The 22,848-nt window shown below is 42.6% G+C and overlaps 1 protein-coding gene across 1 annotated transcript in view; it reads left to right on the forward strand.

Annotated features, from left to right (window-relative positions):
- Positions 1-2,139: 2,139 nt before the first annotated feature.
- Positions 2,140-22,848, forward strand: part of TLCD2 (TLC domain containing 2) — a 57,029-nt gene continuing 36,320 nt past the window's right edge. The window contains exons 1-3 of the mRNA XM_073616630.1: positions 2,140-2,563; positions 2,931-3,013; positions 13,935-14,017. Coding sequence (XP_073472731.1) covers positions 2,388-2,563; positions 2,931-3,013; positions 13,935-14,017 — 342 coding nt within the window. The 5' untranslated portion in view covers positions 2,140-2,387. The remainder of the gene's footprint in view (positions 2,564-2,930; positions 3,014-13,934; positions 14,018-22,848) is intronic.

Here is a 22,848-nt window from a genome sequence, read left to right on the forward strand (position 1 = left end):
GGGATTGGACGCAGTTGATTACATGGTAAAGGGCCACTGTTATTGGCTCTTTACCAAAATCTGTGATCAGCTATGTCCAAAGGACACAGTGGACACAAAGCGTGCACAATGTACACCCCAGGGGGCCAATGAAGAAAGAGGGGGGCGGGGCCGGCTGTGGCTCTGTGTCTGAATGGACACAGAGAGCTGTGACTCGGCTCAGGTGCCCCCATAACAAGCTCCTTGCTGTGGGGGCACTCGGCAGGGGGAGGGGCCAGAAGCACCAAAGAGGTACCCCAGAAGAGGAGGATCGAGGCTGCTCTGCTGGAGAGGAGGGGAGTATAACAAGTTTGTTATTTTCAAATGAAAAAAAACCTGAAACGTTAGTATCACTTTAAAGCAGAACTTTCCCCTTTTGGTGAAGCTCCGCTTTTGGGGGAGTCTAGTTTTCACAGGTACAGGCGGAAATTCTCCTCTCCCCCTCCCTCGCTGCAGTCAGCTGAGACAAGGGGTGGTCAGGAGGGATGGCTGCCCTGAGTACTGTGGTATCATGTGAGGTGTGGGGGCACCACAAGGAGATGGGGGGGGGATTTGTGTTGGGAGGGGGAATTTAGGGGGCAGCAAGAGGTAAGGATTGTTCCAGGAGGGGAAATTTAGGGAGGTGTGCTAGGACTGATGATTTTGGAGCTATTTGTTTTGAGAAGGGAATGGAGGAAGAGGACTTGTGCTATGAGGTGGGGTTTAGGGGGTTTGTGCTAGAAAAGGTAATATGGTGAGGGGGGAGGATTTGTGCTAGGAGGGGAAATTGTTTTTTGGGAAGGGGGATTTGTGCTAGTAGGAATGATTGTGGGGCTTTTGTGCTAGGAGGGGAAATTTGGGGCGATAGCAGGGCTGGGACAAGGGATACTGTGGGCACTGTGGTATCATGTGAGGTGCGGGGGCAGGACAAGTAAATTGGGAGTAGGGGATTTGTGTTGGGAGGGAGAATTTAGGGGGGCAGCAGGAGGTAAGAATTGTTCCAGACATTGTTTTGCAAATAAAGGTAATGTGGGGGGAGGGGGGGGGTTGTGTTGGAGGGGAAACTGTTTTTGGGAGGGTGATTTGTGCTAATAGGGATGATTGGGGGGGGGGCTTTTGTGCTAGGAGAGGGGAAAATTTGGGGGGGGTTTGTGCTAGGATGCGGGATTGGGGAGGGGAATTTGTGATGGGAGGGGGGATTTGGAGTGGGGGGGGGGGGCTGTGCTTGGAGGGGATATTTGAGAGGTAGAGGATTTGTGCTAGGAGGGGGAATTTTTTCGGGGGGGGGGCATGTATATTAGCGCTCAATTTTTTGGGGGGGATTTTTGCTGACACGTAATGCTCATACATAGTGGGGGGGGGGGGGCTTGCAATTTAGCATATTTGCCCTGGGCTCTAGATGACCTTGTCCCGAGATGCTATTCACTCCATTTTTATGTGTTACGTCCCCAAAAAGCCTGGGAAATCTTGACCAGCAGCATTAACCCTTCCCTCCCAGGGAGAACCATTGCAGCAACATCCACCTGCTTACAAGTAAGTATGAGCTCCGGCGTGTTTGCACAGCCTACATGCAGAACCCGCCAGGAAGTCGGCACTGCACTGCGCTAATCACAGGCAATGAGACCTTTCCCGATCTCTGCAGCCGCGCATTGGGAAATGTCTCACTGCCTGTGATTAGCTCAGCTCAGTGCCAACTTCATGGTGGGCTCTGTACGTGGGCTGTGCGAACACGCCTGAGGTCATCCTTACTTACAAGTGGGCTGGGCACAGCTGGCTCTGCCTTTCAGTCGCATGCTGAGAGGTGGAGCTGCCTGTCATGCTGGGTGGAACCCTACAATATGGTCGGGATCCCTTCAGAACCTGGAGCGTCTCTGTGATGTCAGCTGACAGAGGGCAATAATCCGCTGTCAGCTGACTCTGGGTCACAGGAGGGCAAAAGTAAGTGTGCTTCTGTGACCCACAAGAAAAGTATGGACAGAAGAGCTTTGGTCATTCTTCTCCTATAATCTTGGCACCAGTTGCTGCTCCTCCTCAGGCAGGGCTGGGAGTTTCCCGGCATGTATAGTGTTAAATAAAGGGTAGGTGGGATTAAGAGTGTGTGTACACCACGTGACACGTGAGTTGTATAACGCAACACAGTGAGTTACACAAGATGCTCGGTTGTCGAGCACAGCGCCCCCTGCAGTCCATGAGAGAAGTGCGCTACTGAGGGGGAGAAGAGTCCGGTGACAGGGGCGCTCCCAGTTTGGAAGCAGAGCAGCGGAGAGGACAGGACAGGGGGTTCCCGTCCGTCACCATGGAGATGGAATAGGCGGGAGTCCTATAGACAGTCCGCGCCCATCACTTATCCTTGTATAACATTGTTTACAGAGTGACATACACGCCGCTCCATGGAGCCCGGACTCCTCATCACCGGAGCCTCGTTCTTCTCATTCCGCTTGTTGAATAGGCGGCTGGGCACGCTGATTCCCACTCCCGGCTCCGCTCTCCGGAACCCCTGGAAATGGAGGAACATCTGGACTTCATTCACACACAGCCTGCTCACCGGGATCTGGGCGCTGCTCGGGTGAGAATAATGTCACATGCCAAGGGGTGTCCCCTGAGCACACAACTTCCTGGGGTCACCGAGCCCCGACATAGTGTCTGTGGTCATGACTTAGCCTGGGTCCACAAAATCACATGTGTTCCTGACCCGTAGGCAAAACGCGCTGCTTTTTATTTATGTGGCGAGTTTTGCCAATTTTTTATTTTTTTTCTAAAAAGAGGCAGAGACTTTTCCTTGCTTTTCTTTCTTCAAATGATTAGGCTGATGTACTGCAATGTGTGCGTGCAAACATGGACCGCATAGATCTGCCTTTGTTTATCATCCTTCCTATCGGTGGTGGTATTGTGTGTGTGTGTGTGTGTAATCATATACCTTTCCTGTGTTTTAGATTCTACCTGCACCCAGAGATGGCCGAGGACCTGATCTCCACACATTCCCGCTTCTCCCATTGGCTGGTCGCTGTGTCTATAGGTGAGCCGTACTTATCATCCTCTCTTTTTAAAGCTTGGAAAGTTTCCTTTACATCCGTGGTTCTCCACCTCAGTCCTCAAGTACCCACGACAGGTCATGTTTTGGGAATATTCGCTTGGATAAAATAGCTGTCCAAAATACCAAGCCATTGACTCCGATTTAAATCACCTGTGCAAGATTAAGGATGAGCTCGGGCGTGTTCGCACATTCCAGACGCAGAGCCCGCCAGAAAGTCGCCACGGCGCTGCGCTAATCACAGGCAGTGAGACATTGTCCCGATGTGCGGCTGCAGAGATCAGGGAATGTCTCACTGCCTGTGATTAGCGCAGCGCCGACTTCCTGGCGGGCTCTGCACGTGAAGTGTGCGAACACGCCGGAGCTCATCCTTATGCAAGATAAAGGAAAACCTGCAAACATGGCCTGTTGGGGGGGGGGGTACTTGAGGACAGGGTTGAGAACCACTGGTTTGCATGACTTCCTTTGTATCCGCAAAGTGTGCCAAACGCCATAAGCTGGCCATAGAGGGAGCATCTGCATTTCGATCCATCTGTGGCTGTTTCCGCACAATAAAAGTTATTCTAATGATCGGCTGCTATCGAACAGGAATGTTGGAAAATTTTCCTGCAATACTGCACTGCAAGAAATCCATCTATCGCCTTGTAGGGGCCTGATTCACAGTGGGGACAATTAATTATTGGATCCCCTGGAGATTTTCTAAGTTTGCCCACTTACGAAGAAATGAAGGGTCTATAATTTTTATCATAGGTGTATTTTACATGATGGAGACAGAATATCAACCAAATATCACATGATACAAATGTATTATAAATTAAGTATTTGATTCCACATCTGATGGTGGGCGACGTGACAAGCTCAGGGCTCCCACTGATTCTGCTTTATGTTGAGTTGAACTATTTTCTTTTATATTACAATGTAATAATAGAAATAATGCACCAACAGCAGCCATTGCCCCAACAAATTGCCAGCGTAAAATAGAAGTGCTATTGGCTCCCGCTGCTGTCAATCAGTCAGCTAGCCAATCAGGGGAGAGGTGGGCCATCGCTGGGTCGGGGCTCTATGTCTAAATGGACACAGGGAGCTGTGATTCAGCTTGGGTGCCCTCATAGCAAGCTGCTTGCTGTGGGGGGCACTGAACAGGAGGGGGGGGGGGGCCAGGAGAGCCGAAGAGGGACCCGAGAAGAGGAGGATCTGGGCTGCTCTGTGCAGATCCACTGTACAGAGCAGGCAAGTGTAACATGGTTGTTGTTTTTATAGAAAAAAAAAACAAGCCTTTACAATCCCTTTAAAGCCCAACTACAGGAAAGAAAAAATCCAGCCGTGCAGTGGGGCCACCCACATTTCTTTAGGCCCCTTTCACACAGACGGACCGTCTATCTGTTTTTCTTCCATCCGTCGACGGACGACAATGCATTCCTATGGGCAAACGGATGACCATCCGTTACCATCAGTTAACCTCCGCTTCCGTTTTTATCCTTTTTTTTAACGTACAAAGCTACGTCCAGATCCGTCAAAACGGATATTAACTGACAATGTCCGTCAACGTCCGATCAGTTAAGATCCATTTTGAATAAATAATTCAAAGTTCATACTTTGACAAAAAAACAAAGTGAAAAAACCTTTATTTTAAAAGGGTAACTAAAACTGTTTCAAACATATCATGTGCTTTTGTGTCTTTTTATGCTATCAAAACACAATGAAATATCCAAATTAATGAATTAATAATTTAAAATTTTCAGTGTGTGTGTATGTATGTATGTATGTATGTATGTATGTATGTGTGTGTATATATGTATATATATATATATATATATATATATATATATATATATATATATATATATATATATATATATAATAATTAATTATAATTTTTTGGTACTGCAATGAAACTTCTGATGGAGATAGAAAGTAGTCGGCAAATTGTTCATGCATGGCAATGTAGGATGGGTGGAGCAAGGTTTTCTGGGTAATTTCCTTAAATGCAAAGAAACTGCTGTAAACGGATACAAAAACGGATGAAAAAACAGATGTAAACGTGTATATTAACGGATGAAAACGGAACAGATGACGGATGAAGCAACGGATAAGAACTGATACGTTTTTAACGTGGCTACACTGACGGTGCCCGTGTAAAAGGGGCCTTAAATGCTTGTTTAACCACTTAAGGACCGAGCCTCTTTTTTTAGATTTGTTGTTTACAAGTTAAAAACAGTTTTTTATGATAGAAAATTACTTAGAACCTCCAAACATTATACTTTTTTTTTTTCTAACGCCCTAGAGAATAAAATGGCGGTTGTTGCAATACTTTCTGTCACACTGTATTTGCGCAGCGGTCTTACAAGCGCACTTTTTTTGGAAAAAATACACTTTTTTTTTAATTAAAAAATAAAACCGTAAAGTTAGCCCAATTTTTTTTATACAGTGAAAGATAATGTTACGCTGAGTAAATTGATACCCAACAAGTCACGCTTCAAAATTGCGCCTGCTCGTGGAATGGCAACAAACTTTTACCCTTAAAAATCTCCATAGGCGACATTTAAAAAATTCTACAGGTTGCATGTTTTGAGTTAAAGAGGAGTTCTAGGCCTAGAATTATTGCTCTCTCTCTACCGATCACAGTGTGGTTTGAACACCTTTTTCATATGCGGGAGCTACTCACGTATGCGTTCGCTTCTGCACGCGAGCTCGTCGGGACAGGGCGCATTTAAAAAAAAAAATTGTTATCTTTTACCTTTTATTTTTTGCACTGTTTTTAAAAAAAAATAAAAAATAAAAAAATAATAAATAAAAAATTGTCACTTTTATTCTTTTTACAAGGAATGTAAACATCCCTTGTAATAGAAAGAAGCCTGACAGGACCTCATAAATATGAGATATGGGGTCAAAAAGACCTCAGATCTCATATTTAGATTAAAATGCAATAAAAAAATTAATTTGTCATTTCAAAAAAAAAATGGCCCTTTTAAGAGCTGTGGGCGGAAGTGAAGTTTTGACGTCGCTTCCGCCCAGCAATTGTATGGAGACGGGTGGGGCCATCTTCCCCTCACTCATCTCCATACCTGACAGGAGACAGGACGCGATCGCCTCCGCCGTCGACTCCGGTAAGCTGTGGAGGGCACCGGATTGTGGTGGGAGTCTCTGCGGCGAATCCGCCGCAGAGACCACTGTTATCTTGTAGCGGACAGTTCGCTGAAGATGAGGATACCGGGGTTATGGCAGCTAGCTGCTGCCATAACAACGATATCCTCCTTCAAACAGCCAACGTAAAACTGCGGCGGGCGGTCCGTAAGTAGTTAAGCTTGCCATGGAAGGTACAAAATTTCGGCTGGTTCAGCAGAGACCCGCTGAGATTCAAACTATGGGAAGGCTGATTGTACCCAAGTCAATCCATCAAACAAATTGGGTACAACCAGCATGTAAGATTTTTCATGCGATTTTTGCCAATGGCTGGTTTAGCTAATTATAAGCTTACCTGTAGGTACGAGTTAATAATACTTTACTACCACTTTATTTAACAAGAAAAGGTAGGCACATATTTAGCTGTATTAACCACTTGACCGCTACATTGCTGGATTTTGAGTGGTTATACCAGGATGATGCCTGCAGCTGTAGGCATCGTTCTGCTATTGTGTTTTTCAGCCGGAAGCTGGCTTGTAAAAGCAATCCTAGTGGCTAATTAGCTGCTGAATTGCTTTTACGAGCAGCAAGAGGGGACATCCTTCAGAGTTTAAGTGTGACATGTTTGCTATCTATTTACTTGCCGTAACATCAACTTTTACATTTAACAAAACGATTGGGTATTATATTTATTGTGGTTTTGGGCATTAAAATGCAAAACTTTTTTTTTTCCAGGAAAAAAAATTGCATTTGAGAAACCGCAATACCGTGTGACATAAATTGCAACACCCACCATTTTGGTTTTTAGGGCCTCTGCTTTAAAAAAAAAAAAATAGAATAGAATGTTTGGGCTTTCTAATTAATTTTCTAGCAAAAAATACAGATTTTTACATGTTAACAAAGTGTCAGAAAAAGCCATGGTCTTAAGGTATGGAGTAGTGTTTAGTTGTTAAAGTGTTACTAAACTCAATAAAAAAAAAAAATTATTAAAATAACAAACATGTTATGCTCACCTGCTGTGAGCAGTGGTATTGCTCAGAGTGGCCCCGATCCTTCCTCATTCCTCATTCCTCCTTCCTCCTCCAATGACAGCAGCAAGAACCAATGGCTCCTGCTGCTGCTCGACTGCAGTGTAAGGGGAGAAAAGATGCAGTGATTTCTTCTCGCCTCTTTCCCCTTCACACAGGGAGGGGGGGCACAGGGACAATAGATAAAAAAAAAAAAAAAAAAAATGTTACCTTAATGCAAGCAATGCATTAAGGTATTAAACGTTTTTAGGTTTAGTAACACTTTAAGGTTTAAAAATGAAGATGGCTGCGAGTTTTATATTCTGTACAATGCTCCTGTTAATTTTGCTTTTCACAACATACAATATTTATACTGAACACAATTTAATTAATATCGAACACTATATTGTTTTTCAATAGCAGTCTTTTAGTATCCTCTTGAGTGTCTGTTCTTCCTAGTGACATCTCCTTCACGAGATTCACATTTCATCAAAGGGTCCTTTGTTTAAAGTCAAAAGACTATTCTTATTTCTAAACTTTTGAATGTCTTCTCATTTACAAATTTCTGATAACAGTACAAAATAGTATTCTGGCTAAATAAAATGTCATAAATGCCTTTTAGATGCTTGTTGGAGCAACTGGTGACCCTGAAACTTGGTGTGAGGAATAAAAAAAAGCACCACCACACAGTGGTAGTGTGTTTTATATTCTTAAGCGGCAGCATTATTTTTCTTAATTTTAGGTACTTGTATATAGTACCGACAACTTGCACAGCTCTTTACATATATATTGTACATTTGCATCAGTCCCTGCCCTCAAGGAGCCTACAATATAAGGTCCCCTGACTCTCATTCATACATACTCGTACTAGGACCAATTTTGACAGAAGCCAATAACCTATTGGCATGTCTTTTGGAGTGTAGGAGGAAATTTACGCAAGCACAGGGAGAACATGCAAACTTCAAGTTGGTGCCGTGGTTGGGATTCAAATTGATGACCCTAGTGCTGCTAGGCAGAAGTGCTAACCACTTGGCCACCGTGCATAAGCTTATGAAGCTATCTAATGAATTCAGTGCTGCTCTTGGCGTCCATTCACACCAGATGTGTTGATACATTTTCAACACAACGTGCCCACGCAAGGACCTGTAAAAAGGTGTGGGAGCAGTTCACATTGGTGCATTGATATGTTTGTCGTGGAAAAAAAATAGAGCAAGCCGTATTATTATTATTATTATTATTATTATTATTATTATTATTATTAATAATAAATGTTATTTATTTTTTTTTATTACGAGGCATTTTACGATAATGTGTGTCAGTGCAAAAGAAAACAGCAGGCCCAGCACAAGTTTAGCACCTCTGTCGTGCTGTAGACTTTTCAATGTTCCAAGGAGTAAGGGGTGTGTGTGTGTGGCTGCGCACGGTGCACATGTTGTGGTGTTATCGAATGCTTGGACAAATGATGTCCATGGCAGAAATGAAAATGGGATGTCTTCTATATCCGTTTTTTTTTTTTTTTTCAAAAGCACACAGCAGTGTCAGAAGTGAATCCAGTACGGTGCAGCTAACCCCAGCTCTAAGTTGTAAATGTGCCATTTTACAAGAACCGCAATTGGTGTGATTACTAGACTTATCGTGATCTCCATGGTACACACCAAGTTCTCAAGCGCTAAAAGCTGTCAGCCCAATGTGTAAATATAGTACCCGGATAAAAAGGACGATAACCCAGTGCAGATGCCTAACCACCAGAGAATGGAAGACTAGAGACAAAAACCAAAAAAAGCAGCGCTTTATGGGTAAAGTCATAAGTTAAATTGCATCTAGACTGTTTAGATATGGAGGGGGGGGAATAAAAAAATATTGATATATATAAATTTTTTTTTTTCTTGCCTCTGCCCTTCCTAGATATCCTTAGGGATGGCTCATAATTATCACTTTATTTGTTTTTCCTTTGCTCCTTCCTCACTTTCCTCTGACCCTTGAATCTGGGCAGAAGAGGATGTAGACTCTGTGCTTCCCCTTTGCTGACAGGGAAGGGTGGTGCCATCTAAGGTTCGGTTCACACGGGATTCCGATGCTGCTCCCAGCAGGAGTCCTGTGCGTCCTGGTTCACCGTTTCAGGTCCGATTTCAGCCAGAATTTTGGGCTGAATTCGGACCTGAAACGGACCAAAAGATGCACAGGGCTCCTGTGCAAATTCGCATCGGAGATATGTAAACTGGCTCCGTAGAGAGCCGGTCACATTCTCCTGCTATTGTGAATTTGATGCGGGGGTCCCGCATTCAATTCGCTTTAGTGTGAACCCAGCCTCAGTAATGGGTGTAGTTGCTGGAGCAGTGGGGCACATTGTAGTACCTGTAGCACACCCCCAAAAAGCTGCTGGTGGTTTGGGCCTATTTCCTCCCCTGGGGAAAAGGAGCATGGGTTACCACAGAACTTGAACTGAAACAGAACTCGAGGACTTCTAACTTTCTGGCTGCACTTGTCCAACTCTTTGACACCTTCCGCTGCACCTTTATGACACCTAACAGTATTGCACCCTGCTTGGTTGCACTGGCACACTTCTGGATGTTCTCCACCCCCTTCCCCCAGCAAATGGTTCCACAGACTCTCTGATGCCTGTGACTTGTCCTCTTCCAAGAGACTCAGGCACTACACAGTCATTCTTGCAGCACTGGGGTCTTGTACTCACTTGGCCACAGGATCATCAGTTGCCTCCTGCAGATAATCACCAGGCTCTTTCCCTGTGAGGGAGTTGAAGTCTCACTCAGCCTCTGGACAACTTGGGTTCTCTCCCACAGCTTCCTTCTCGGCTCGCCTCCCCTGAGATTTCTCCTGACCCCTTTGGATTCCTGGGATACTTTTCATTTAGTTCCTCCAGCTAAGCCTAGCTGGGACCTTGAAGTCTTCAACAGACTCCTTCCCTGGCTTCTGCCCAGGAGGGCAAGGCCCTTCAACAGGGGTCTCTTAAAGGCTGGATCCTGAAATGCTGTCTCTCACCAGCATGCTGCAATCCCCCCTTGCCACTTAAAGTGGAACTTCGCTCTCTCAATCAACATTGATTATTTGTAATCCTTATGCTGCTAGCATTAGTAGATGGGAAAGTATATCATATTTACTTCTTTAAAAAAAGGGGTTTAAGCAGATTTATGGACCCCTCTCCCACCTTCTGGACACACATTCCCTGGGATTTGCCGAAGTTTCATAAATAATCAGACTGTAGCCTTTGCCCATCCTCCCACTATGTTCTAGAAATCTTTAGCATACAGGGGGGGTGTAGCAGAATAGCAGCCTGTGAAAACCTGAGCAGCCCTTAACTAGTCCAATCCCTGCTTCACTGATTACAGTGGCGCCAGACTAAATTTACCTAGCAGCCTTTCCTAAACCCAGAAGGGTACTACATACCTATTAGGGGGCAATGATCATTTGCGATTACGGGTTTCAACACTCGGTCGCAATTGCATGTTGTGCATTAAACCTAAAGAGAAGTAAAAGTACAGGTTACTTACAGAAGCCATCTTATTATAAAATCACTAGTAATTATTTTAAAGGTACTCTGCCTCTCAACCCCAAGAACAGTCTCAGCCCCTCTGGCACTACTAGCAAATGGTGTAAGTGTAAGCAAAAGTAGAAACCCACAACCTGTAGTTAACCAGGAAGTTTGTTCAATGGGAGACTCAATAGTTAAGAATGACACAAACTCTGATCTATAATGGTATAAATCAGGGATATGCAATTAGCGGACCCCCATCTGTTGCAAAACTACAAGTTCCATCATGCCTCTGCCTCTGGGTGTCATGCTTGTGGCTGTCAGTCTTGCTATGCCTCATGGGACTTGTAGTTCTGCAACAGCTGGAGGTCCGCTAATTGCATATCCCTGGTATAAATCAAACGCAGACTTCAAAACAGTACAGTTAAACAACTTAAATGGCTCTAAAATAGCCTATGCACTCAGGCATGAAGGGAAACAGGTCTGCTTGATAATGGTCAGTCTCCCTCAAATCCTGAAATCACAGACCCAGGCAATAAACATGTAAGGTAATAGGCCACAATGTAAATTTTCAACTTTAGAAGTATCGTTCGAGTTCCTCTTTAGTGACAATTTCTAGGACCACCAAATCACTGCTATCAAAGGAGAAACAGCAAGATCCTCAAAATGGCGTTGGCGCACTTGGCGTTGGTGCACTTGGCATCCTGTTTGTATGTTAAAATATCCTGGCAGGCAAAAGTGATGTGCAGTATGCTGGCAGTACCCTGGCAAGTAAGGAACAATGAAACTGATCACTGCTCCAGGTGAGTATGATAATCCACCAAAGAGAAAGGGCTGGGTGCTAGCTCTGGCTCGCAACCGTGAACATGTAGAAAAAATAGCTGCACACCAACATCCATCAAACAGGTTTATTGAAAGACTGCCAACAGGACTATGACAACGGACCAAGGGGTGACAACGTTTCACACATACATTGTGCTCCTTTAAACCCGGTTTTAAGAAGCACAATGTATGTAACTTTGTCACCCCTTGGTCTGTTGTCATAGCCCTGGTGGCATTCTTTCAATAAAATTGTTGGACAGATGTTGGTGTGCAGCTATTTTTTTCTACTTGGTCTACCCTGGCAAGTAAGACCGATACTAGGACCGCTCAGCAGCGTGTAAATATATCTACAGGTGTAGGCACAAGTAAGGCAACGTTGTCTGTCTACAGTGTCTCTAGGGTGGGCAAGTGTGTCTTTAAGATTGGCAAGTGCCCGCTCACCAGTCCTGCGAATGAGGCCCAAAGGAAGATGTCTTGGTAAGGTGGTTCTTCAGGTCTCCCCCACTGTAAAATTCACATCTCGCCCACTGTAAAATCCACATCTCCCCACACTGTAATATCCACATCTCCCCTACGATTGTCTGCTTGCTTGCAGCTGAGGCTGGTGATGATGAAGTCAGCGCGCCGCTCACCTAGGCTGCCGCCGGGTGTACCAGGATGGCCGCTCCAGAGCTAGGCCGAAGCCGCGGCCTTTCCTAAGGCCAAAGCAGCGGAGCGCTCCGCAGATCGCGTGGTGTGCTGATCCGAACAGGTTGACCCATTCGGATCACGGATCGGTGACGATCCGTTGCACCCCTAATGAATAGCATTGATAGTCAGACTGACTTAAAACAAAGTGTGAGTTTATTGTCACACAGTTGGCATCATAAATACAATGTAAAAAGTATAATAGTTCAGTGTAGGTAAAAATATATGAAATAGAATAAATAGTTATAAAGCTGTAATAAGCTTATAAAAGCATGTGTGCTTTATGGCTGCTGCCTGCTGTCTTGTGTAACCAAAAGGAAGCAGGAAATGACGTTCTTAGACTTCTGGGAGAATTCAGCTATTCCAGCTTGTCAGTGTCTTCGTGTGAATATGTCTGCGTCATCTCTCCTAGTGGCTGTGTGTGTCTGTCTGTCTGCCCTTCAATATGGAAGCGTTGGCTTTATGTTACATGTGAACGTCATAACCACAAAAATGTAGAACCTTGAATGGCACACATTCATATCTGCTAACTTCAGAAATATGCTATACAAAAGGAGATGCACATTGCACTTTATATTTAAGTGTTCACCTATGTTGATGCATATGATGGGGTAACAGACCAGTTAGTTTCACACTACTAACCTAATTGCAGGCAGCTGTGTTTAACACATCTGCTATGATCCTAACACTCGCTGTTTACTGATGCACATTATATTATATTTACTTCATGTTGTTATCTGTTCAGTATTGTTCACTATGATTATGGATTATTGATCACTGTTAATCTATTATCTTATTACTGGCGCCCCCTTATTTTTATACCCCCCCCCCCAAAGGAGATACTAACTCAGAGAGTCATATGGAGTTTGATTGACAAGCCCACATGTAACATTCTATACATCTACTAATATGAACACATATTACCAACTTTAACTACATTAAGTATAAACTATATCCTAATACTTAGTAATATAACTGAGACTACACTAAACTAACTTAACAGGCTATGAACAAATAATGTATTATTCATCTAACTACATAAATAGGTATCTATTTTTGTCTTCTCATGACATTCTATACCAAGATACCTTATATGTCATTCATACACCAGAAACTTCTAGCAATACTCAGCTTTAGATGAAGAATCATATCAAATCAATTGATCAAGGTCATTCACACATACTATATTTATTATGACTAATCATAAAACCAAATATGTTTTGCAAACTTGCCATGAATATAATATAACACCTATAAGTGCCGAATTATGAATTTGGAACAATATTCTAACAATGTCCCAGGATCCTTTTCTGCACCTCTCTCGATTGATTTCCCCCCACCTGCCAATCAGGAAGCAGGGGAGGGAGCATAAAGGGTGTACGGATTTCTGCAAGCGCCGCTCGCTACACAGTGGAAAAAGAGGAAGGAGAAATCCCCCGCAGGAGCTGACAGGCTCTGTATCCCTCAGAGCCTGCCAGTATACATTCCTGTAACGGCTGGCGGGAGGTGCAGGGCTGTGGATGGCAGGGTGGCACCTGCTACATAAGTGTACAGTTTATAGTAAGCACAGTTCTAGTTCATGAGTGCCCAATAGGAGTCCTAGATCCAATGCCCTCCTTTCTTCCCAACTGGATCTATGCTTAAGATTGTACAAAATGCTGAAAATAATGGTAAGCTTATTTAAGATCGCTAAAGTGTGCAAAGGCAAACCTTTAAGTTACATTCTTATTTGTTTCCCTTAGTACTTTATGAGTAACCCTATGCATTTTTGTTCCAGGATATTTTATTCATGATTTTGTGGATATGCTGCAGAACCAAAAGATGCACCAGTCATGGGAGCTGCTGTTCCATCACACTGTTGTAAGTAAACCAGAAAACGTTTTGTTTTCAAGGTATTTTATCCACAAAAAACAAAACCTAGAAACAATCTCTCAGGGCATGTCCCGAGAGAAATTAAGGTAGCGTTAACAAGAAAGTAAAGGTACATCTCTATAACTGATTAGATATGACAGCAGGTTTTCACAAATATCATAGACTTCATAGATCAAGAAATTACAAGGAAAACAGGGCAGTTTATTGCACCAAAAGACCAACAAGACCATATATTGCCAATATTTCACATGGTATTGCAAAGATAAGTATGTCTCTCAAAGGCAATGCTTGTATTCACTTCACATATCCACTTGTCCACCAATAGGAGTGTTGAGACTCATTTCAATGGCTGGTACACGCAATAAAAAAAACGGATGAAAAGTACTGCGATTTGGAGTGATCTTCTGATAATCTAATTATTAGTACACAGCTTTTGAGAGCTGATCATGAAAGTTCATGAGAAAATATCCGAAGGGACAAGTATGAAAATTTTTCTCTTACTATTTGTACGGAAAAAATCATGTGACCAAGACCACGAATGCTTGGAAATGAAAGGATATGATACAATACAATACATCGCTTCCAAAGTTGTATTTTGTCCTTTTTAATATATCTTTATTGAAAGAAAGAAATGGCATTGTAATAAGAATAACAACACTAATGACAGTTGTATAGCCATCTATGTGGTATATAGTAATATGCAGTAAAGAAAAACGTACTATCAATGCCAACTTTTTCAGAGAAAAACTAAGTCAAGATAAATAAAAAAATAGAGAAGGGAGAAAGAAAGGGGGGGGGGGGGGGAACAGGTAGAAAAGCATCCAGCAGAGGGGACCACTATATAAGCCTGCCATCAAATTCAAGAAACTCCACCAAGGGGTCCACATTTCCCTAAACTTGAATTCGTTTTATGTTTGCTGTAGAAATGAACTCCTCCATCCACATAGTGTGGTTCATCTCGGCTACCCACTCCTGTAGAGTTGGCGATATGTGAGATTTCCAATGTCTTGGAATTAATGCTCTGCCTTCAGCAGGAAGCTGAATAAGCCCCTTTTAATGGATTTAAATGATTCAGGGATCATAGAAAAAAGTGCTATCTCTGGGGTCTCTGGCCATTTTTTGCCCATGACCAAATGACTAAGCTTAAATATAGTTGACCAATATGGTGTTCTTACTGGACAGGACCATCATAGGTGTAAAAGTGTGCCTCTCGATTTGCCACATCTCCAGCATTGGTTTGATACAGCAGGATTAATCTTGTTTAGTAGGACTGGGCAACGGTACCATCTTGTTAAAATCTTGTAATTACGTTCCTGCGAGTAAGAGGCTAGAGTTATTTTAAATGTGAGGAGAATGATTCTGCCTCACTCGAGTATAAGCTGAGGTGGGCTTTTTCAGCATAAAAAATGTGCTGAAAAACTTGGCTTATACACAAGTATATATGGTATATGAAGCAAAAGATCATCTGCGAACAGCATAATTTTATATTGCTTCCCAGCAATATCCACCCCACCTAGAGTGGACACCCTTGGCGGGTCCCGTTTCGATATAGGTACCAGACCTGAAAGTAGGCCATTCACCCTAACACGAGCTGATGGGCAGAAATACGGGGCCATAATATTTTGAATTAAAGGGTTGTAAACCCTCGTGGTTTTTCGCCTCAATGCATTCTATGCAGTGCAGCAGCCCCCCAGTGCCCCCGTTTTACTTACCTGAACCCTCTTTCAGGCGCCATGGATGAGAACACCAGCTCTAGCCGGTGTCTTGTGTTTTGATTGGCTAGATTGATGGCAGCACAGCCATTGGCTCCCACTGCTGTCAATCAAATGCAATGATGCGATCGCCGGGGGACAGGTCAAGTCCGGCATTCGTGTCTATGGACGCAAATGCTGGACTCGTGAGCGCGCCTGCAAGGTAACCCCCTCGGGAGAGCACTTCTAGGGGGTTATCTGATATGGGGAGGAGCCGAGAGAGCCGCCAGGGACCCCAGAAAAGGAGGTTCGGGGCCACTCTGTGCAAAACAAGCTGCACAGCGGAGGTAAGTATGACATGTTTATTTAAAAAAAAAAAAAAAAAAAAAAAGGATCCTTTACAATCACTTTAATACCAGGGGTAAGCCTATTTGTTCCAATGTTGCTTTCAGGAAAGTCCAGTCGATCAAACACTTTTTCTGCGTCTAATAAAAGAAGACCAAGTGGGACCTTCTGTGACTGACAGTATGAGATAAGAAATAATATTTTAATAGTTCTGCCCCTTGTTTCCCGGATAGGGACAAAGCCCACCTGATCTAAACTAATGATAGAGGGGATAACTAACTGAAGTCTAACTGCTATTATTTTTGCATAAATTTTAAGATCGACATTAATTAAAGAGATTGGATGATAGCTTGAACATTCAGTGGGATCTTTCTGGTCTTTATGGATAAGGGTAATGTAGGCTTCCTGGGATGGACCAGGGAAGCGGCATGAATCAGAAATCTAGTTCTATGTCTAGAATAGGGCTAGACCATCCCTTTTAAAGTTGTTTGTAGAAAACGGTTGTAAAACCGCCAGGGCCTGGACTCTTGCCTGACGGGAGTGCCTTCATGGTTTGATTTCCTCTATAGTGAAAGGAGAACTCAATAAATCAGCAGCACCCTGGTCTAGCCTTGGAAGAGCTGTATTCCAGATGTATTGAGTAATTCCTTCATGTCCCTGTGTGTTCCGAAGTTGTATTCTTTCTAATGAGAATTTTTGTAACTTTAGTAACCTATGGATTTTCGATATGAGACAAGCATGCAAAATAATCGATCGACCATTTGTCCAATAATCTTGTGTGTGTGTGTGTGTGTGTGTTACGAGGCTTAAGGCTATCATTTTGCAGGCTGCAAATGGGGATCTTAGTATGGCAAGTGATGTGCAATCAGGGAAAAAAGTCTAAATATCCCAAGATACATGTTTGGGCATCAGCTACCAGTTTTGCACCATGGGTTCCATTGGGAGTCAAAATGTCACCCTCCCAATAGCTCCAAAGCTTGGGGCAACACCACAATTGATTAATTGGGGCTCTTTCACCCAGGCTGCCAGAGAAAAATAGAAAATTTGTGCTATGAGCGGAAAACGAATATACGGAATACCATAATTGCATGCAATAGCCACATATAGCTCTCGGAATACTGTAGTGACCAGCAGAGGAGAGAGCCTGAAGAGGGCATTTCATTTAATGTTGTTTTTTTTTTTTTTTTTTTTTTTCCCCCTTTCTATTAATATTTATCCTTTTCAAGGTTGTCAAACTAGCTTTTGTTTCAACATTTAGCAGTGACTGACAGCAGACCTTTACTAGAAATCTAATTCTATCAAGCATTTCGTGTTTATCCTGTCTTTTACATAGCTAAGGGAAACCTGTTGGGGAGTGTCTGCATTGTCTTCATTTCAGGTATTTTGTTTCATTGTAGCCCAGTAACGTGTCATGTATAAGTGACACTCCCTCAGCTATTTTTTTGAAACAATCTCTAGCCATTTGACATCACATCTAGGTGACTATCTGATTATACTCTGCATTCTGTTTGCCATTGGCTTCCTTTCAGACTTCACAGTGCTGAAGAGAAGTTGTTGAAAACCAGAGATGACATTTATTCTGGTGTGTTTCTTTTTATTTTTTTATTTCTTGCTGAATCTGTTACATCTCTTTGAGAATTACACATGTTTATTCTCCAAAAGCTTCTTCTAGAGTCTTAACCAGGATTTGCTGGGCACTTTACCAATATTCTTTGGCATTCCCACACCCCTTTACAGGCATGTAAAGGCTACGTAAAATTGCCTTATTTTTGGCAGCTATTCTACTTCCTAGAAAGATAAAAGTGACTAATAAAGATGAGCCAAACAGTACGCTGGTATTAGATGTTGTTTAATATAATTACGTACAAAATACCTGATGTTATAATACCTGATGAGCGATTTTATAACATTTTCAGATAATTTAAAGGTGAATGATTGTGTATTTTCAGTGAAATTTGATATTTGAAGGTAGTTTTACAATAATTTATGTGACTGCAAAATCTTAGCATATTTGTATAATCCTATGTAAAATACTGATTTGGAGCTTCCTCTTCTGCCCATTATAAAATGCAGAACATCCTGTGCAAACCTTTCCGGGTAAGCAACCTATCCTGTGCAGTTGTTTTTTAACTAAATTATTGTGGGTCTTTGTTTGATGTAGACCAGGGATATGTCTTATAGCAGCAGGTTGTGACACATCTATCTGTTGTAGCTGAGTGGTCTTTTACTGTGTAAGGCTAGCCATACATATATAAATTCCTCCATCCCTGCTAAACAGTGTAGATGAATGAAGCTTCCCTGCTGGCTACCCAAACAGCAACTGCATCTAGTTGGATGCAATCCTCATTTGGCTGACAATTTTCCACCTGTCTCCTTCAACAAAAGTAGATTGAACATTTTACTTTTGTTGAACTTGGCTGACAGAGCCACCCATGGCACTAATTTTAGCGGATTTGGCAGCAGAGTGGATTTGCTTTAAATTAAGTCCCTTTTAAATCACTCGTAAAACGGCTTGATTTAAATCCACTCTATTTAAATCTTAACCCCTTCCCGCCGACCGAACGCACATATGCGTACTCGGCTTTCCGGGGTTATACCGGGATGATGCCCGCAGCTGCAGGCATCATCCCGGTACCGTTGTTTACAGCGGGCGATCGGCTACCCGTGTATAACAACCGATGTGGCTAAAAGCCGCTCGGCTGTTATACCGGAGGAGCGGGAGGGGACATCCCCCCCTCCCGCCGCTGTTACCGGGCCTCCCGTGCGATCGGCAGGCCCGGTGTCCGTTCGGCTGCCTTCGGCGGCTGGGGGCGGGCTGGAACGAAGCTCCGAGCGGCTTCGTTCCAGCCTTCTTGTTGTAAATGCGGAAGCGACGTCATGACGTCACTTCCCGTTTACTCGGCTGCCAATGGCGCCGAATTTAAAAAAGTACACAGTATTCAGAATCGCCGTTTTCGGCGATCTGAATACTTTGAAGTGTAAAGGAGGGATGGGGGGTCTTTTAGACCCGCCATCCCTCCATAAAGAGTACCTGTCACCACATATTACTGTCACAAGGGATGTTTACATTGCTTGTGACAGCAATAAAAGTAAAAAAAAAAAAAAAAAATTTAAACACAATTTATAAAGTACAAAAATAAATAAATTAAATAAAAAAAAACCAAACAAATTTTTAAAGTGCCCCTGTCCCCGCGAGCTCGCGCAGCGAAGAAAACGCATACGGAAGTCACGCCCGCATATGTAAACGGTGTTCAAACCACACATGTGAGGTATCGCCGCGATCGTCAGAGTGAGAGCAATAATTCTAGCCCTAGTCCTCCTCTGTAGCTCAAACCTGGTAACCGTAAAAAAATTTTAAATCGTCGCCTATGGAAATTCAAAGGTACCGTAGTTCGTCGCCATTCCACGAGTGCGTGCAATTATAAAGGGTGACATGTTTGGTATCTATTTACTCGGCATAACATCATCTTTCACATTATACAAAAAATTTGGGGTAACTTTACTGTTTGGATTTTTTAAAATTTCATGAAAGGTGTCACTTTTCCAAAAATTTGCGTTTAAAACACCGCTGCACAAATACCGTGTGATAAAAAATATTGCAACAATCGCCATTTTATTCTCTAGATTCTCTGCTAAAAATATATATATAATGTTTGGGGGTTCTAAGTCATTTCCTAGCAAAAAATACGGATTTTAACTTGTAAACACCAAATTTCAAAAATAGGCTTAGTCATGAAAGGGATAATTTTTAAAGAGCAACTGTCATCTCTGTCCCTCAGCGGCTCATCCTCTGACCCGCTGTTGACTCACCGACAGTCTCATTCACTTTAATGGGACGGCTGGTGATGCGGCAGTGACACAACAAGGTGAGGGATGTGGCGGCAGCAGGTGAGTGGATGCCCGCTAACAGCTGCTGCCATGATGAATCTGAAATGACAGGTGCTCTTTAAATGTAAGACTTTATTCTTGATGGTTGTTATCATATTTAATATTTGCAAACAAAATGAAGGTCTCCGATTTAGAATAATTATCTGTCAGGTTAGTAAAACGGTGATATCAAAACCGATTCAATCATACAGTTTGTAGTGTACATAGATTTGCAAAACCATGGGATAAAGGAATTTTCCTGAACTTTGTTTTATCTCATGGTTACTGTGAAATTGTGTGAATGCATCAATGCAGTGCATGTAATCTCGGCTTGCAGAGCTTGGATTCATTGCATGAGTTTACCAAAAATGTAAATATTGCAGAATATAATAATAATAATAAAAATATATACCATTAGCACTACAACAAGTAAGCATTCAGTTGTATGAGGTGTTTGTTTGTTTGTTTTTTTTTTTTTGTTTTTTTTAATATATGTGCCAATGTAGTAGAAATATTTTATAAATTTATGCTTTTTTTTTTTTTTATATGCAGCTATCTATAATGGCACCCTGAATGCACCAGAGAACATAGGTTTACCTATCCCATAGGTGTTTCTTGGTGTGTGTGTGTGTGTGTGTGTGTGTGTGTGTGTGTGTGTGTGTGTGCGCCACTTGACATTTGTTGCAATTTTTCTGTTGTACACTAAACTAGATTAAGGCTGAGTAGATATACCATCTCGTGTGTGTGTGAACATCCTACGAGAGCTTCTAGGCCCCTCCCTTATTATATCTTTGAGCAAATTAGTTTATGCACAGCGATATGAAAGACCTGCATCATTGCCCATTCAGCACTGTTCACGTTTACAAATAACATCTGATTGACTTTGGTCTCTAGTGGATGTCTACACAAAGATAGCGGCTGTTCAGCTCTGAGGATGACATCCTCTTTACACTGTGATGGACAAGCAGGAAGTGACATCTGGAGCCCATTTCCAGTTGCACCTCCTGGGAACACAAACAGTACAGTGTGCGTTCCAGGCACCAGCATGATAGCCGTGATCAAAGCACATAGCAACAAGACGGATGTCCCTTTTACGTTGCCAGCCATGTACAACAGTAGCATACGTAGATATAGATTGGTATGGACTATTGGCTATTACACTATACTCTATCATTGTATGTCTATGTATGTAGTATCCACGCGCAATATGCTTAGTACTCAGTGTTTTAAATGTTTCAATCATGGTTATACTATGTAGTGTGGTAAAGTGTCACTATATTCCTACCCCTTCATAGGACCACCCCTTTAGTGGGTGGTGGCCTGAGGCTCTCATGGGATGTGTCTAATGAATGTATATGTGTATATAATAAGCTGAAGGAGCCATTACTGCCAGGCTCTGAGGAAGAAGGTACTTCTTTGAAATGCATCGGCCAGCAGCAGTCCTGATGTCCACCCTTTTGCTATCTGGAGACTGTTGGTGCCAGGACTGATAGCCACAAATAGATGGCTTTTACAAGCAATAATTATCCACATGTTTGTGAGTAGTAAATTGTTTTTATTAATTGCCTTGGGATAATGCACGAGGCTGGTGCGCCCTTTTCTTTTTATCTTCTTTATGACTCTTTGGATATCCCCTATCCTGGCGGGCAGCAAGGCCGGAGACCCTATCCCTTGAGTCATAGACTACCTGGTCATCACACTAATGTGCAAGAGTGTTTGCTGTTGCAGAATATACAGCCTCATGATCCATTTCATGTTGAATAAACAAAATAATTAATGAATCCTAAATAGAAAACAATCTTTAGCTATATTTTTACACAAAGCATTTTATTAAAATAAATTTGATAAAAATCAAATCATTGATTTTTATCCACCCTGTTCAGGAATTGACTGTAATTCAAACTGTATGGCAGGCTTTAAGATCGTGCCTGTTTCAGCAGGGGAAAGGGTCCATGAAAATATGTGAAATGTTAGGCGTAAGGTGTATGTTGCCCAGAAAACAGACTATTCGCTAGTCAATCATTGCTCCTTTGTGCTGCGAGAGCAGCTTGAAGCCTGACAAATGCATATGACTGACTGATTTTCAGAGTGAAGACACAGAGGTAGTCTGGGTCCAGAAAAAACAGTGTGCCTGAGCTAAATCAATTAGCAGTATGTAGGTGAGCAGACAAGTCCAGTCTGGTGACTTATGCAGCCAGTTAGACAAAAGACTGAAATATGGGGAGCTTTGTCCTAAGGAGGAATAGACAGATCTGTGCAAAACAGTCAGGAGGCTGAAAGATGCTTACGCTTGCAACCCCTGCATAGGCAGAACACTTGTTACTTTCAGATTTGGATGAATAAAAGTTTTCAAAAAGCCCTAAAACACATTCTGTTGAGTGGACTGAATTCTTTGAAAACTCTCTTTTTAAAGCTGAATCTCACACTGTCCTTGCCAAAAATAGCCACATTGTCAGAAACCACCAATGTGCTGCTTCCCCCATTCTAAGCCTCGAAATTGTGATCTTTAGAACTGGTCCAGTTGTGGTGAGATAGCTGTAACTTACAATCTCCGTAGCATTTGCAGATGGTGACTGACTCTATCCAAATGATATCTTGCAGATCATAGAAATATTTAATCAAACTTGTGCAGCTCTTCACAGATGAACACCAAAAAGATGAACAAGACAAAAAATTCATAGGTGTAGCTCCAGCAATTACAGATGCACTGAAAAGAGCATAGGACTAGCTATACAGAGTGACTACAGGGACTAGTTACAGAGTGAGGAAGGGACAAAATGTATTTAAAGACAAACAAACCACAATGCATGTTTACCATGATGCTCCCTGTTGAAATCTGTTATTTCAAATATTAAACGATTAAGTATCAAGCCCATACATTGCAAGAGAAAAATATTCCTGAAACACCTGAAAAAT

Source organism: Aquarana catesbeiana, linkage group LG02, assembly GCF_042186555.1.
Source record: "Aquarana catesbeiana isolate 2022-GZ linkage group LG02, ASM4218655v1, whole genome shotgun sequence".
NCBI lineage: Eukaryota > Metazoa > Chordata > Amphibia > Anura > Ranidae > Aquarana > Aquarana catesbeiana.